The sequence below is a fragment of the Protomyctophum parallelum genome, assembly GCF_964188405.1.
Source record: "Protomyctophum parallelum genome assembly, chromosome: 13".
NCBI classification, from domain to species: domain Eukaryota; kingdom Metazoa; phylum Chordata; class Actinopteri; order Myctophiformes; family Myctophidae; genus Protomyctophum; species Protomyctophum parallelum.
Window position 1 is genome coordinate 29977624 of NC_139708.1, and position 12060 is coordinate 29989683.

Genomic DNA, 12060 nt, shown 5'->3' on the forward strand with positions numbered 1-12060 from the left:
TCAGTTCTGAACTGAGTCAACAACATGTTTAGAAAAGGAGGAACCACTCCTATAGACAGACATGTGTGTGTCCCTCCCTGTGTCCGAGCACGAAAATAGCTTTTTTTTCCAGTTCCAAGTATTTTGTAGATGCAGATATCGTGATATATCGTTGATGAGAAATTGCATACAATATATCGCTATATTGCAAATATCGTGATATTATCGTTATCGAGGGCCTAATATCACAATATATATCGTATCGTGAGGTACCCATATCGTCCCACCCCTATGGTAAATGGTGCATTTATATAGCTCCTTTATCCAAGGCGCTTTACAGAGATTGTGCATTACATTCACCCATTCATACACCGATGGCAGCGGAAACCATGCAAGGCACCAACTAGCACATCGGGAGCAATTATGGGTTCAGTGTCTTGCTCAAGGACACTTCGACAGTAACTCTGGGGGAGCCCGGGTTCGAACTGGCAACCTTATGGTTACCATCCAGGCACTCTACCCCTGAGCCACCGCCGCCCCTATGTATGAATGTACCTTGTGCTGTTTACATTTCAATGGTACGATCACTTAAAACAAATTAATGATGGATAGAGTTAGAGAACCAGACCAGTTGCTAAACCAAAAGTAGATATTATTTTTCAAATGAATTATAAAGATGCCAGACGATTGCTAAGCGCATTCTTTCTTAGCTTTTTGGACAGAAGAACTGGAAAGTGATAAAAAAAACTTTATACCCTGTAGTGTTACATAACGACGCAATGTTTACAAAATGCTGTACCCCCTGCAACTGTATATACTTTCCCCATTTTCAACTGTTTTTATTATATTTTGATACTTGTTTTGGCAATGTTTTCTCATACAAATAAAGCTCATTTGAATTTAATTGAAAAAAGGACGAAGCACTTTGTGAACTGCATCGGGGAAACAAATTTCAATTTTGAGATTAGAGATTATGCGTGTCCACATGCCGTACATTACAAAATGCAATGACAAGGCATGATTCATGTTCAACTGTCTGTTACACAACATTTAGAAATATTTCCTTATCACACATACAGATCAAACCCACACTCTTCCCAAGCCAATATAAAGGCAGATGAACCCCTCAACCGTTAAGACACAATACTTCATCTTGTAGACTTTACACTCTACACAACTTTGGGTCTGCAGAAAGGTATGGTAGATTTTTGCAATAATACTCATACTATTAATGCTATAGAGAGGCATACTGAAGGGCACTGAACTGATATGTGATGATTTGCATGACAACTAACATTATTTGTCTGATTCCAGGATGAAGGGCCTTGGGACTCTCGTACTAATGTTGCTGCTGGGTGTATTGATGCCTGATGCAGCGGCCGGGATTAAGGGTGTCATGGTCTCTGCAGGTCGGAAGGCATCACCTAAACCTGCTGCATCGTGCAACCCGTTTAAAGGTAAATCACCCACAAACATGTAATGGGGCTTAAAGCCCAAACCGCACCAACAATTCGCAACATGCAACTCCTTGCAACTAATATCCCTAATGGCAGTTGCAAGGAGTTTCATTGGTGCGGTTGACCTTAAAACTGTTGCAAGGAGTAGCGACTATAGTTTCATTGGTGCAGTTTGGGCTTTAGTTATGGATACGTCAGTGGACAAAAACAACAGACAGACTGTAGTAAACATTGTTTGAATTTAGTTTAGTTTATTTCAAATACAATATGTTACTATATAGATCTATGGATATTATGGACATACAGTAGCATATTATTGTGTACAGTGTACATGCCTTGCTTTCATAATGTATCACTATTTAGATAGTATCACAGATAGACCCTGACGAAGACCTTTTGGTCGAAACGCGTTGGTCCTGTTATTTATTTGCCTTGCTCATCTTCAAATAAATTATTTAATTTTTCACCAAAGACGTAGTGCCTTGGATTCTTTCCTTTTCAAGTCTGCAATTCACATTTTGACAAGCAGTACTACTTGGAGGAAGGATACCTTTTGTCCATATCACTATTTAGTAGTTAGTCTACTCATGAGTACTTTATACACTCAGTCTCCATACAGCATGAAGTTACTGTAGTTGTAAGTTATACAGCTAATTAATTATAATGTATTGATACATTCAAACCTATTGCATTTTACATAAGTAAACAGATTATGATAATAGTAGCCTACTTTGCTTTGTTGAGAATAACTGTGCTTTGTTGAGAATGATATCACATTTTGTTTTGTCTTGTGTTGTAGAGAGATGTGACATTCAGCTGGTAAGCCGTTCAGACGTTCGCAAGATGGCTCTCTCTAAAAAGAGGTAAAGACTCTACTATAGTGCAAGTACAATAATGCATTACTACATTGTATTACTACATTTGTATTTGCAATTTACAATTTAGCAAACAGAATTTACGATTTACAGTAAGCAAGGTAAACAAGAGGTAATACATCAAATGCATATGCGATAGGATTATAGGTAAACCATCATTCTAATCAGTATTATCATCTGTACAAACTATTCACTATCGCAAGGCAGCCATTTTGTTTAATGAAATGACACCCTGTTGGGCTGACATTTCTTCCCAACCTGCACATACTGTAATGATGTTAGAGCAAATTGGACGCTAAATTACTCAGTGTGAATGGCGCTTTACAGTATATGTAAATACTAGAGCCATTATAAAACATAAATACAGGTATTAAACTCATAAGAAGCAATCATTGACTTTATCATGCTTTTGTTGTCATGTCAAATAAAAGTCCTCAATGTGCATGGCCTCTTCCTCAGGTACAACGTACTCCCTATCCCAGGATACGTTGCACGCAAGCTCTTTCGTCGTCAGGGTGGACGCCACCTAGCTGCCCACCTTCGGAATGGCTGGGCTGGACCGCGCCTAGCCCGCTATATGAAACTCCGCCGAGCCCGTCGTCTGAGTCGCTGGGCTCGACTCCGCCGAGCCCGTCTGTACCGCAAGAACCTCCTGATCCGTCGTCAGAATGGCAAGGCTGGACTCCGCATAGACCGCATCCGCATCAACAATGTCGAGCGTATGAAATTCGAATAGATTAGATGACATTTTCAACCATACGAGAGTCTAAGGCTTAATTCACCTGGGCATACATGGACGGACACTTGCTCATACTGTAGCGCTCTGAACAATGCAATGCAATGTATACGGTGCTTATGTACCCTGCTGTCCCAAGCGTTAGAGATGCCTACGCAGTGCCTTGTCAATGTATTACTCCGTATAGTTTTCAATAAAGAAGTGTTTTAGTCTTTAATCTAATTCTGTGTCTGAATCTTTACTGCTTTTCCTCGTTTCCCCAAATGAGTGCAACTATACGCAACAGCTCTGTCAGACTATTGTTCATAGATTATAGTTCCGCATTCAACACTATTGTTCCATCTAAATTAGCGTTGAAACTCCATCCATCTGTAACTGGCTATTTGATTTTCTGACAGGCAGGCCCCAGTCTGTGCTGCCTCAGTCCTCTGTTGAACAGTTTGTTTTCGTTTGATTGTGTCGCAAGATGTGTGGAACCACATATGACTCTGTTCTTCGAGTCAACTTGTACAACTGAGGTTACTGAAATGACCCGAAGTCACATCTGCTAACAATATAGTCCCACAGTGACTCAGCTCTCCCTCCTATAGCCCCATGGCTGTGTGTAGATCTTGGGGGACAGCAAGAAATAAAGAACAAGCCAAAGTTAATCCAGTGGGACTCGATCAGTCCAGAGATATTGTGAACAGAATTACACAGACTGTAAATTAAGAATTATTGCTAAAATCATGTGTCCAGTGTATTAGGTAGAAAACTATTCCTGCTGTTGTGTCAAACAGCTCAGTTTTCTTTTACCTTGCTTACAATTTACAATTTTTGGCATTTAGCCAACGCTATTAATCCAGAGCGATTTACAGAACAAAGAACAAAAAGCATGGCAATGCATCACATACAATACATACAAAGTAGTTATTATGAAACATGCGTAAGCTAAGAACATAACAGTGGAATATCTTTAGCCTACAATGAAACAATGTATATATACTATAAAGTGCTATGTCTACATAAAATGACAGCACTAGAATAGCATTTTATGGAGACATAGCACTTTATAGTATATTGTTTCATTATATAGATATTCCACTGTTACGTTCAAGCTTACGCAGGTTTCATGATAACTACTTTTTATGTATGTGATGTATTGCCATGCTTTTTGTTCTTTCTTAATGATTAAGAGCGTCTGCTAAATGCCTAAATTGTAAATTGTAAGCAAGGTATATATTAAGGAAACAGAGCTGTTTGACACAAAAGCAGGAATAATTTTCTACCTAATACACTAGACACATGATTTTAGCAATAATTCTTAATTTAATTGCGGAAAACCAGAGGGATATAATAAGCTTGTAGGACTTTTAGAAGGTTTGTCATTTGCGGGTCCAGAGGCCCTGAGATGCTGGAGATATCATCAGGGACAATAACAAGGAACACATTCCCTCCAGAAGTGCCATTTAGAGCCACCACTGTAGCAACAGGACATGTATTTATTATACTTTTTCTGCCTGATACTCGTGTTGAATTATTATGTATTACTATTTATTTATTTATTTTGTGTGCATATAGTACGTCTAGTAGACAACGTCTTGTTTCTTCTTGTTGGGCCTATATTCTGATTGTCATGGTCAGGTCTTTCAAAACCTTTAAAAAAAAACGTTACCTCTTTCACAATACTTTTGCTTCAACAACAGCTGATAACATCAACATCTTGCACCATCATTTTCAATCAACAAAATCAAGAAGTCATGGTGACTGCATGTGGCGGAATTGTCTGAAGCTCAGATCAATAGCATGTTGTTGCCTACCATGAGAGAAACAATATAATCAACCACTGAACCTGGTATTTACTATTTTGGACATCCCATTATACTGTAGGTGAAGAAATTCAAATTGCATCAATCTATAGAGCGGCCCGGAAGATAATTTCCCATTCATTTTCCCCATAGAATTTCAGAAAGTATTTATTTAAAGACATGAAGCAGTATAACATACAGTAAAACATAAAGACAACAAACTGTAGCATCACTCTCTATTGCTTCCAATCAGACCTATTCACCGCATTGTGACACTACTGAAACTGGAAGAGGGAACAGTAAAAAAGAAAAAGAAAAATATAACTTCTTAGCTGTAGTCTGTTCTTGCAAACTTCTTTGGCCATAATGCAGTGGCTGAGTACCGGTTAAGCTGCTCCCCGGCCGTGGACCCCCAGACATTTGAATACATTTAATCTTTACTCAGATCCCAATGAAATGTATGAAAATCAGTTAAAGGTATATTCAGTGATTTCACTTAATTCAAATGTCACTTATTTTTTTGTTTTGTTGTGATAATCCTACTACACTATAGAGTGTGCTAGTATACAGTGGCGTGCACAGACATTTAGAGGGGCAGGTGCTCAAGTGAAAAAAAGGGCACCTTGTGCAGCGCATTTTGGGGCGGGAACCCATTTTGGTGCTTTAGCTATTGAAAAATAGAAGATCTACAAGCTCATAGCGCGCCACCGAGTGGCGCGCTACGAGCTTGTAGGTCTGCTATTTTTCTTTAATCGAAGAACCACTGACATAGAAACATATAGCTTTAGATTGTGGGGGCATAAATAATATAGTAGAAGCGTTTTTTATCAAGATTTGAAAAAGCTTTTAAGAGCAAAATTGCCAAAAGGGCAGGGGGTGCTCTAGCACCCCCTAGTGTCTATCTGTGCACGCCACTGCTAGTATAGAGTTAACCCATGGGGATCAAAAAACCTTAGGTTTTGTTTTTGGCTAGGTGGCCCAGAATTAAGAGTTTCCCCTACAGTAGAGGAGGGGAAGCCTCGCCCCATAGAGGCTGGCTTCCCTCCCCATATTTCTGTCAGAAGCCATTGAGGGCTTATTTTACCCTTTTGTGTACAAGGTTTATTGCAAGGCCAATATGCTGTCTGTAATAATCTAGTTCTGCATAGTAATTGTACCTACTGTATACTATCTACAAAAAATATCTAAATTGTGACATGTATTAGAGTTAGTGGCTCATGTGTGCAGTGTGCACTACACCAGCATTAAGCCTGATTTATACTTGCACATACTGGCATTTTGCTTCGAAAAAAGCAGATATAAATTAAGGCTCAACATGTCATATCGAGTTGTGAGCTTGTAGATTGGCTATTTTTGATATGCAACACGTAGATATCAAGTAGATATCCAGTCTAGACACTATGGCACATTTGGACTCTACTAGTATACAGTATAGTTAGGGCTAGATCTATGTATTAATGTCAATGGCAGTGAGTGACCAACTACTAAAGTCTAATCTGTCCAATTTCATGGTATTTTATAATGTCTCCTCCCTTTTGTTAGGCATGGCCAATAGAATAAAATAAAACAAAAATAAAACAAATGTCTTGCACATAGAACAAATGAGTGGACTTTGTTTTTGCTATATGGCCTATAATACTGAAATGATCCTGCAAGAACAAAGGGATTTTACCAAGGCTATAAGGTTTACAACAGTGCAGCAATAAAACACACAAGCCTGCCTAATATCTGATAACAGTTAGATAAAGTAATAAACTTGAAAGAAATTCATTCCATTGTAATTGTAGTTTGCTTAAGGTGCAGGGCACCTGGAAAATAATCAATAACCATAACCTTCACTTATCAAAAGACATGAGGTTGTAAAGACAGGGTTTGAAGTCACCGGACTCAAATTGCCATGTCCTTGTCCTTGTCATGTCATGTGAACCATTACACAGGAAAATCCCCAGTGTTAATTTATCCACTTGTAACTCTGAGAATGAAATGTGTATACTCTCAGAGTTTAATTAATACTGGGGATATTACAGTGTACAGATTATCTTTTAAAATTAAAGGAGAGTTGGGAGCCCGTCCTATTATTCATTACTGCACAACGGAGAGGGAGACCGTGCAAAGGCACAAGGCACTGGTGGAAGTTTGGCTTGAGTCAAAGCAAGTGAGTCCAGAATTAAAACATACTGTATTGTTTAATATTTATTTGAATCTTCAGTTTTTACTGTCAAAGCATTCAATTAAATTCATTTCTTGTTTTGTGTAACTAGAACAGACTTCAATCGTATCTTGGCTGCAACAACAAAGACAAACACTTTGGAGAGATGGTCTCCAAAGATGCAACCTGCACAATCCTCCTGGTTTTAGTCGTTACTGCCTCGTTGATCGGTAACTGTGTCTTGATATGGCTCAACAGTGTCAACAGCCAAAGTACGGCAGAGTGCCCTGCGCACCAGCTGCCACCGATCTCACCTGGGGTGCACAATGAACGCAGCCATGTCTTTGCTGACCTCTCAAGGGAAGAGCTCACCCAGGTTCGTGACTATGTGTCCAAAATCCCTGGGATGAACATATTGATTGATCCATTAACACCTCTGTCGAAGGATTACCTCTACTTGATCGAACTTTCCATGCCGAAGAAAGGCCAAGTCTTGCAGTATTTGGATGCTGACGGGCCCAAGCCATGGAGAGAGGCGACCGCAGTGGTTTTTCATGGCACGACGGGCTACATAAAGGAATACGTGGTCGGACCTCTCCCCAACCCAATCCGCCATCGGGATGTCACCTCTGAGAGGTACCAAATGGAGATGATACCGATCACAGCGCGTCCCACACATTCAGGGGAATACTTTGTATTAATACCATTTCTTCTGTCCAATGTTATTGACCCACTCAGTAAGCTAGTGGATGAGAGCTTTGGTCCTGGGGCAGCTTCAAACCTGAGCTTTTATGAGGGCATGCCCAGGGGGGTCAAGTCAGGGGACAGGATGTCATGGGCAGGCTATTGTCGCAATGTTGAGGGGTTCTTCATCCATCCTGTGGGGTTTGAGGTGCTAGTTGACCACCAGGATACCAATTCTTCATTTTGGCACATTGACAAACTGTTATACAATGGGCAGTATTTCAACAGCGTAAAGGAACTTAATGACCAATACGAGGCAGGAACCGTGAAGAAAATCGTCTACAAAAGTACACCAAATTACGCCTCTCTCAAACCCAAGCAGAAACCCACAGGTGTCGGACCCCAGCAGTATTATGCTCAGGAAAACCGCTTCAGTATAAAGGGCAACCATGTTGTGTACCTCGGCTGGAGCTTTGCCTTCGGTCTTAGTGCCCTCACGGGAATGAGAGTTTTTGATGTACGTTTTAATGGGGAGAGGATCATCTATGAACTCAGTGTCCAAGAAGCCATGTCAGTTTACGGCTCAAACACACCGCACATGATGCTCACCAAGTTCATCGACTCCAGCATTGGTATTGGACGCATGGCCAATGAATTGGTCCGTGGGGTTGACTGCCCATACTCGGCTGCATACATTGACACCTACCACTACGTGGACAATGATGCCCCGCGCCGGTTCAAAAATTCTATTTGTGTGTTTGAGCATGACACGGGGCGTCCCCTGAGGAGGCACTTCAATGAGATATTCTATCAGAGCTACGGAGGGTTGTCAAACAGTGTACTTGTGTTCAGGACTATCACGGCCATCGGGAACTATGACTACATGTGGGATTTCATCTTCTATCAGAGCGGCTCTGTGGAGGCCAAGGTGCACGCCACCGGCTACATCACCACTTCCTACCTGGTGGCCGGCAGCTATAAGTATGGACACCAGGTGGCAGAAAACATCCTGGGGAACATCCATACCCACTTCATTCACTTCAAAGTGGATCTGGATGTGTTAGGTCAGTAGTAGTCAGGCCGCGCTTCTTAAAGTTTCTAGTGATATTATTATGAAGGTCGATGCCGGTGAGTTCTCGGTGCTGCTCTTGCTTGATTTATAAGTGCTGCTTTTGATACAATTGACCACTCCATCCTTCTTGGCAGGCTCAAACAGTGGGTAGGTCTAAGTGGTTTGGCCTTGGAATGGTTCTCCTCCTATCTGTCAGATAGAAGTGTGTCAGTCGCTGTCGACAGCTATGTTTCCTCCTCAGCTCCTCTGACCTGTGGGGTCCCCCAGGGATCCATCTTAGGACCAATCCTTTTCTCCCTTTATATGTTGCCACTTGGTGCGCTTATAAATAGTTTTGAAGGTGTATCCTATCATTGTTACGCCGATGATACCCAACTTTATTTCTCCTTTAAGCACAATGACATCAACAACATCCACAGCCATTTTAATTTCAAGGACCCCCAAATTAAATGCATATGAATTAGCCTAGGGTGACAGGGTCCTAGGCCATTTCATTATTATAACAGTAGCTACTTATATTTTGTTATTTATAGCTGTGATTATTTATTTAAGAAGCACTGTTCTGAACCAATGTTCGCCTTGAAATAAAATTCTTTTTAATCATCCTTAACCTTTAAGCTAAAATAATGATGACCGGGGACTTAAAATCATTGTTTTAATTGATTGCCTTCAAAATGTTGACCACACTAAAGGCCAAGTGGCCTTGCCCCTAAAAGGATGAAATCCCAGGCCTGGTAGTCAGGCTTAAAATTACATCAACAGTGTTGTTATTGTGACACGCATTGGTGCAGTGGTGAGAGTTGCATATATTATATATATTATATTATATTATATTTACATGCAGATGCATCACATTACAACAATTGTATCATAGTCTCTTGAAGTGTAGCCAAATGTAAGACACTCGACTGGGCTGTGAACAAACGAAATAATGCAGCCTTTTTTCACATGCATTGCGAACCACTGTGGTTATCTGTTCATTTCCCCCTGCATGTGTGTGTGTGTGTGCTTTCATTCTTCCTCTAGGAGTGAAGAATGTGTTCCAGACCAAAGACATGGAGTTTGTGAACGTGTCTCTGCCCTGGGTGCCAGAACGCTATGCCATGGTGCCTCAGCTGGTAGAGAACCAGATCAACACAGAACAGGTACAGTCTTTTTAACATTATCTCAAATACTAGTTATTAATTATGTCCCTTAAAAAACTAAGTATAAGCCTTGGTGAGCCATGAGGCCCATAGGGCAGAAGCCTATCTCCTGTTTCTGTAGTGTGAGGCAGCTTGATGTACAAGTACACCCCCTGGACATGATGACGCTAGTATAGTATGTCGCAGGGACTTACTTACCCCAATCCAACATTGATGCTGATTGCTGAGTGCCAAGCAGGAAGGCACTATAGGTCCCAATTTTCAGAGTCTTTGATATCGAACCCCGACCTCCCAGTCTCAGAGCGGACACTCTAACCACAAGGCCACTGAGCTGGTCCCTTACGTTCCCTGTAATGCCAATATTAGCCACTGTACCTAACCTAACCTAAACTCCTCCTTCAAACTCTAACACTTCTCACTTCATAGGAAGCAGGCCTGCGTTACGACACCAAGACCCCTCGCTACCTCCACATAGCCAGCAACCAGACCAACCGCTGGGGACACAAGCGCTCCTATCGTCTTCAAGTGTTCAGCTTCACCGGAGACCACCTGCCAGAGAGCCAGCCTGAGGAGAGGTCTATGTCCTGGGCTAGGTGAGAGGAAGTCATGCAGGGTACCTTTTGGAGGTCTCAATATATGACTTATGTTATACCCAAACCACCACCCCCCCCCACCCCCCCACCTCTCGTTGTCCAGGTATAAGGTAGCCATCACTAAACATAAGGACTTGGAGCAGACCAGCAGCAGTCTTTACAACATGAACAACCCCTGGACTCCAGCAGTCGACTTCAGCAAGTACATTCAGGACAACGAAAGCATTGTTAATGAGGTGTGTATGTGCATATAGGTGTGTATTGGATGTGTACAGCTTTATGTATGTATAATGTATAGCCATGCTGTAATGCATTTATAATGTGTGTATGCGTGTTTTGAAGCAAACAATGGGTACATGTATATCAAATGACCTGCATTCTAAAGAGAAAAGCTTGTACAGACATTTCATATAGGAGAGAAGAAAAAAAACGTTGTCACCAAAAGTTATAGACACAAACACATTCTCACACTCGATTCATCTATTCGAGTGGTCCTCAAAGTTGATTTTCTAAATGGACCCTTATAGGTCTGTAACTCTGAGAGATATGTGGGTCCAATTTGAGAACCACTGATGTATCCTTTTCCCCTTTCATTTCTCAGGACCTGGTTGCCTGGGTAACCACTGGCTTCCTCCACATCCCCCATGCAGAAGACATCCCCAACACGGTAACCGTGGGCAACGGGGGCGGGGTCATCCTGCGCCCACACAACTACTTTGACGAGGACCCTTCCATCCATTCTCCTGACGGGGTGTATATCGCCCCCGGGACCGAGCAGAGCTGTGACAACAACAAGATGGCTTGCCTTCATAAAGAGGCATGTAGGCCAGTGCTCAAACCCTTCACCTATGAGGGCTTCCTTTATGATGAGAGTTAAGGGCAGGTGTTTTGAAGGAAAACATCATTAAGTGACTACTGTATGTTTGTATGTTGTTACAGTACTTTCCATAGGTTTATAAACAGGTGAACATTAATTGTTGCGATTTTCCACATATAATCACTTTTCTTTATGACCAAACAGCAGGATGTGTTTTTTACCGTATTTGTTTGTTTGTCGTTTGTTGCCTTGCTGTCTTGCGTGTGCTGAAAGAAAAGGAAATGTTTGTATCAAATGCCTTTCATAATCTCTAATAACTGCTGAAGACACTGCAGAATAACTGAAGCATAAATAACATACAATTTGCTACCGACAATTTGCTATACAATTTGCTACCAAAACGACTTGATATCTGTGGATTTTGTATTGGTGATGTAATGACATGAATAAACTTTTCTAAATGAGCATTTGCGCCTGTCGTAGACATGCGCGGAGCAAGTTCAGTCAGGGAACCTCAGTCAGCGCGCCGGCCGTTAATTGGGCCACCGCAGCATCAGGCTCTCATCAACATGATTCACTCAGCCAATCACACGCTCACCCTCTCATACCGGCTACTTGAACCAGAGGTTTGCATTCCTCTGCCTTCTTGCTTGCTTACTGCTGTTGTATCAGCGTGCTGCTGTCATACAACCTGCGCTCAATTCTGCTTGCTTATGCTTACTGCTGTTGTATCAGCATGCTGCTGTCATACATCCTGCGCTCAATT

At 41.5% G+C, this 12060-nt stretch overlaps 2 protein-coding genes across 2 annotated transcripts; both read left to right on the forward strand.

Moving 5' to 3' along the window:
• Nucleotides 1-1070: 1070 nt before the first annotated feature.
• On the forward strand, nt 1071-3194 carry LOC310870000 (uncharacterized protein). Its single transcript, XM_083781003.1, has 4 exons — nt 1071-1174; nt 1294-1436; nt 2236-2299; nt 2771-3194. Exons 2-4 carry the CDS (start codon nt 1295-1297, stop codon nt 3045-3047), a joined length of 483 nt encoding a protein of 160 aa, XP_083637129.1. The 5' UTR covers nt 1071-1174; nt 1294; the 3' UTR covers nt 3048-3194.
• Nucleotides 3195-6933: 3739 nt separating this feature from the next.
• On the forward strand, nt 6934-11354 carry LOC310868596 (amine oxidase [copper-containing] 3-like; the record flags this gene model as incomplete). Its single annotated transcript, XM_083779053.1, has 6 exons — nt 6934-6989; nt 7096-8731; nt 9766-9884; nt 10311-10477; nt 10581-10713; nt 11079-11354. The coding sequence occupies exons 2-6, from the start codon at nt 7150-7152 to the stop codon at nt 11352-11354; spliced, it is 2277 nt and encodes a 758-aa protein (XP_083635179.1). The 5' UTR covers nt 6934-6989; nt 7096-7149.
• Between the last annotated feature and the right edge of the window lie 706 nt (nt 11355-12060).

Excerpts from the sequence above, each read along its gene's own strand:
- LOC310870000 (XM_083781003.1), top strand. The coding sequence starts at position 1,295 with ATGAAGGGCCTTGGGACTCTCGTACTAATGTTGCTGCTGGGTGTATTG. Across the intron at positions 1,437-2,235 it reads ATCGTGCAACCCGTTTAAAG|AGAGATGTGACATTCAGCTG; the intron begins GTAAATCACCCA and ends CTTGTGTTGTAG. Across the intron at positions 2,300-2,770 it reads ATGGCTCTCTCTAAAAAGAG|GTACAACGTACTCCCTATCC; the intron begins GTAAAGACTCTA and ends CCTCTTCCTCAG.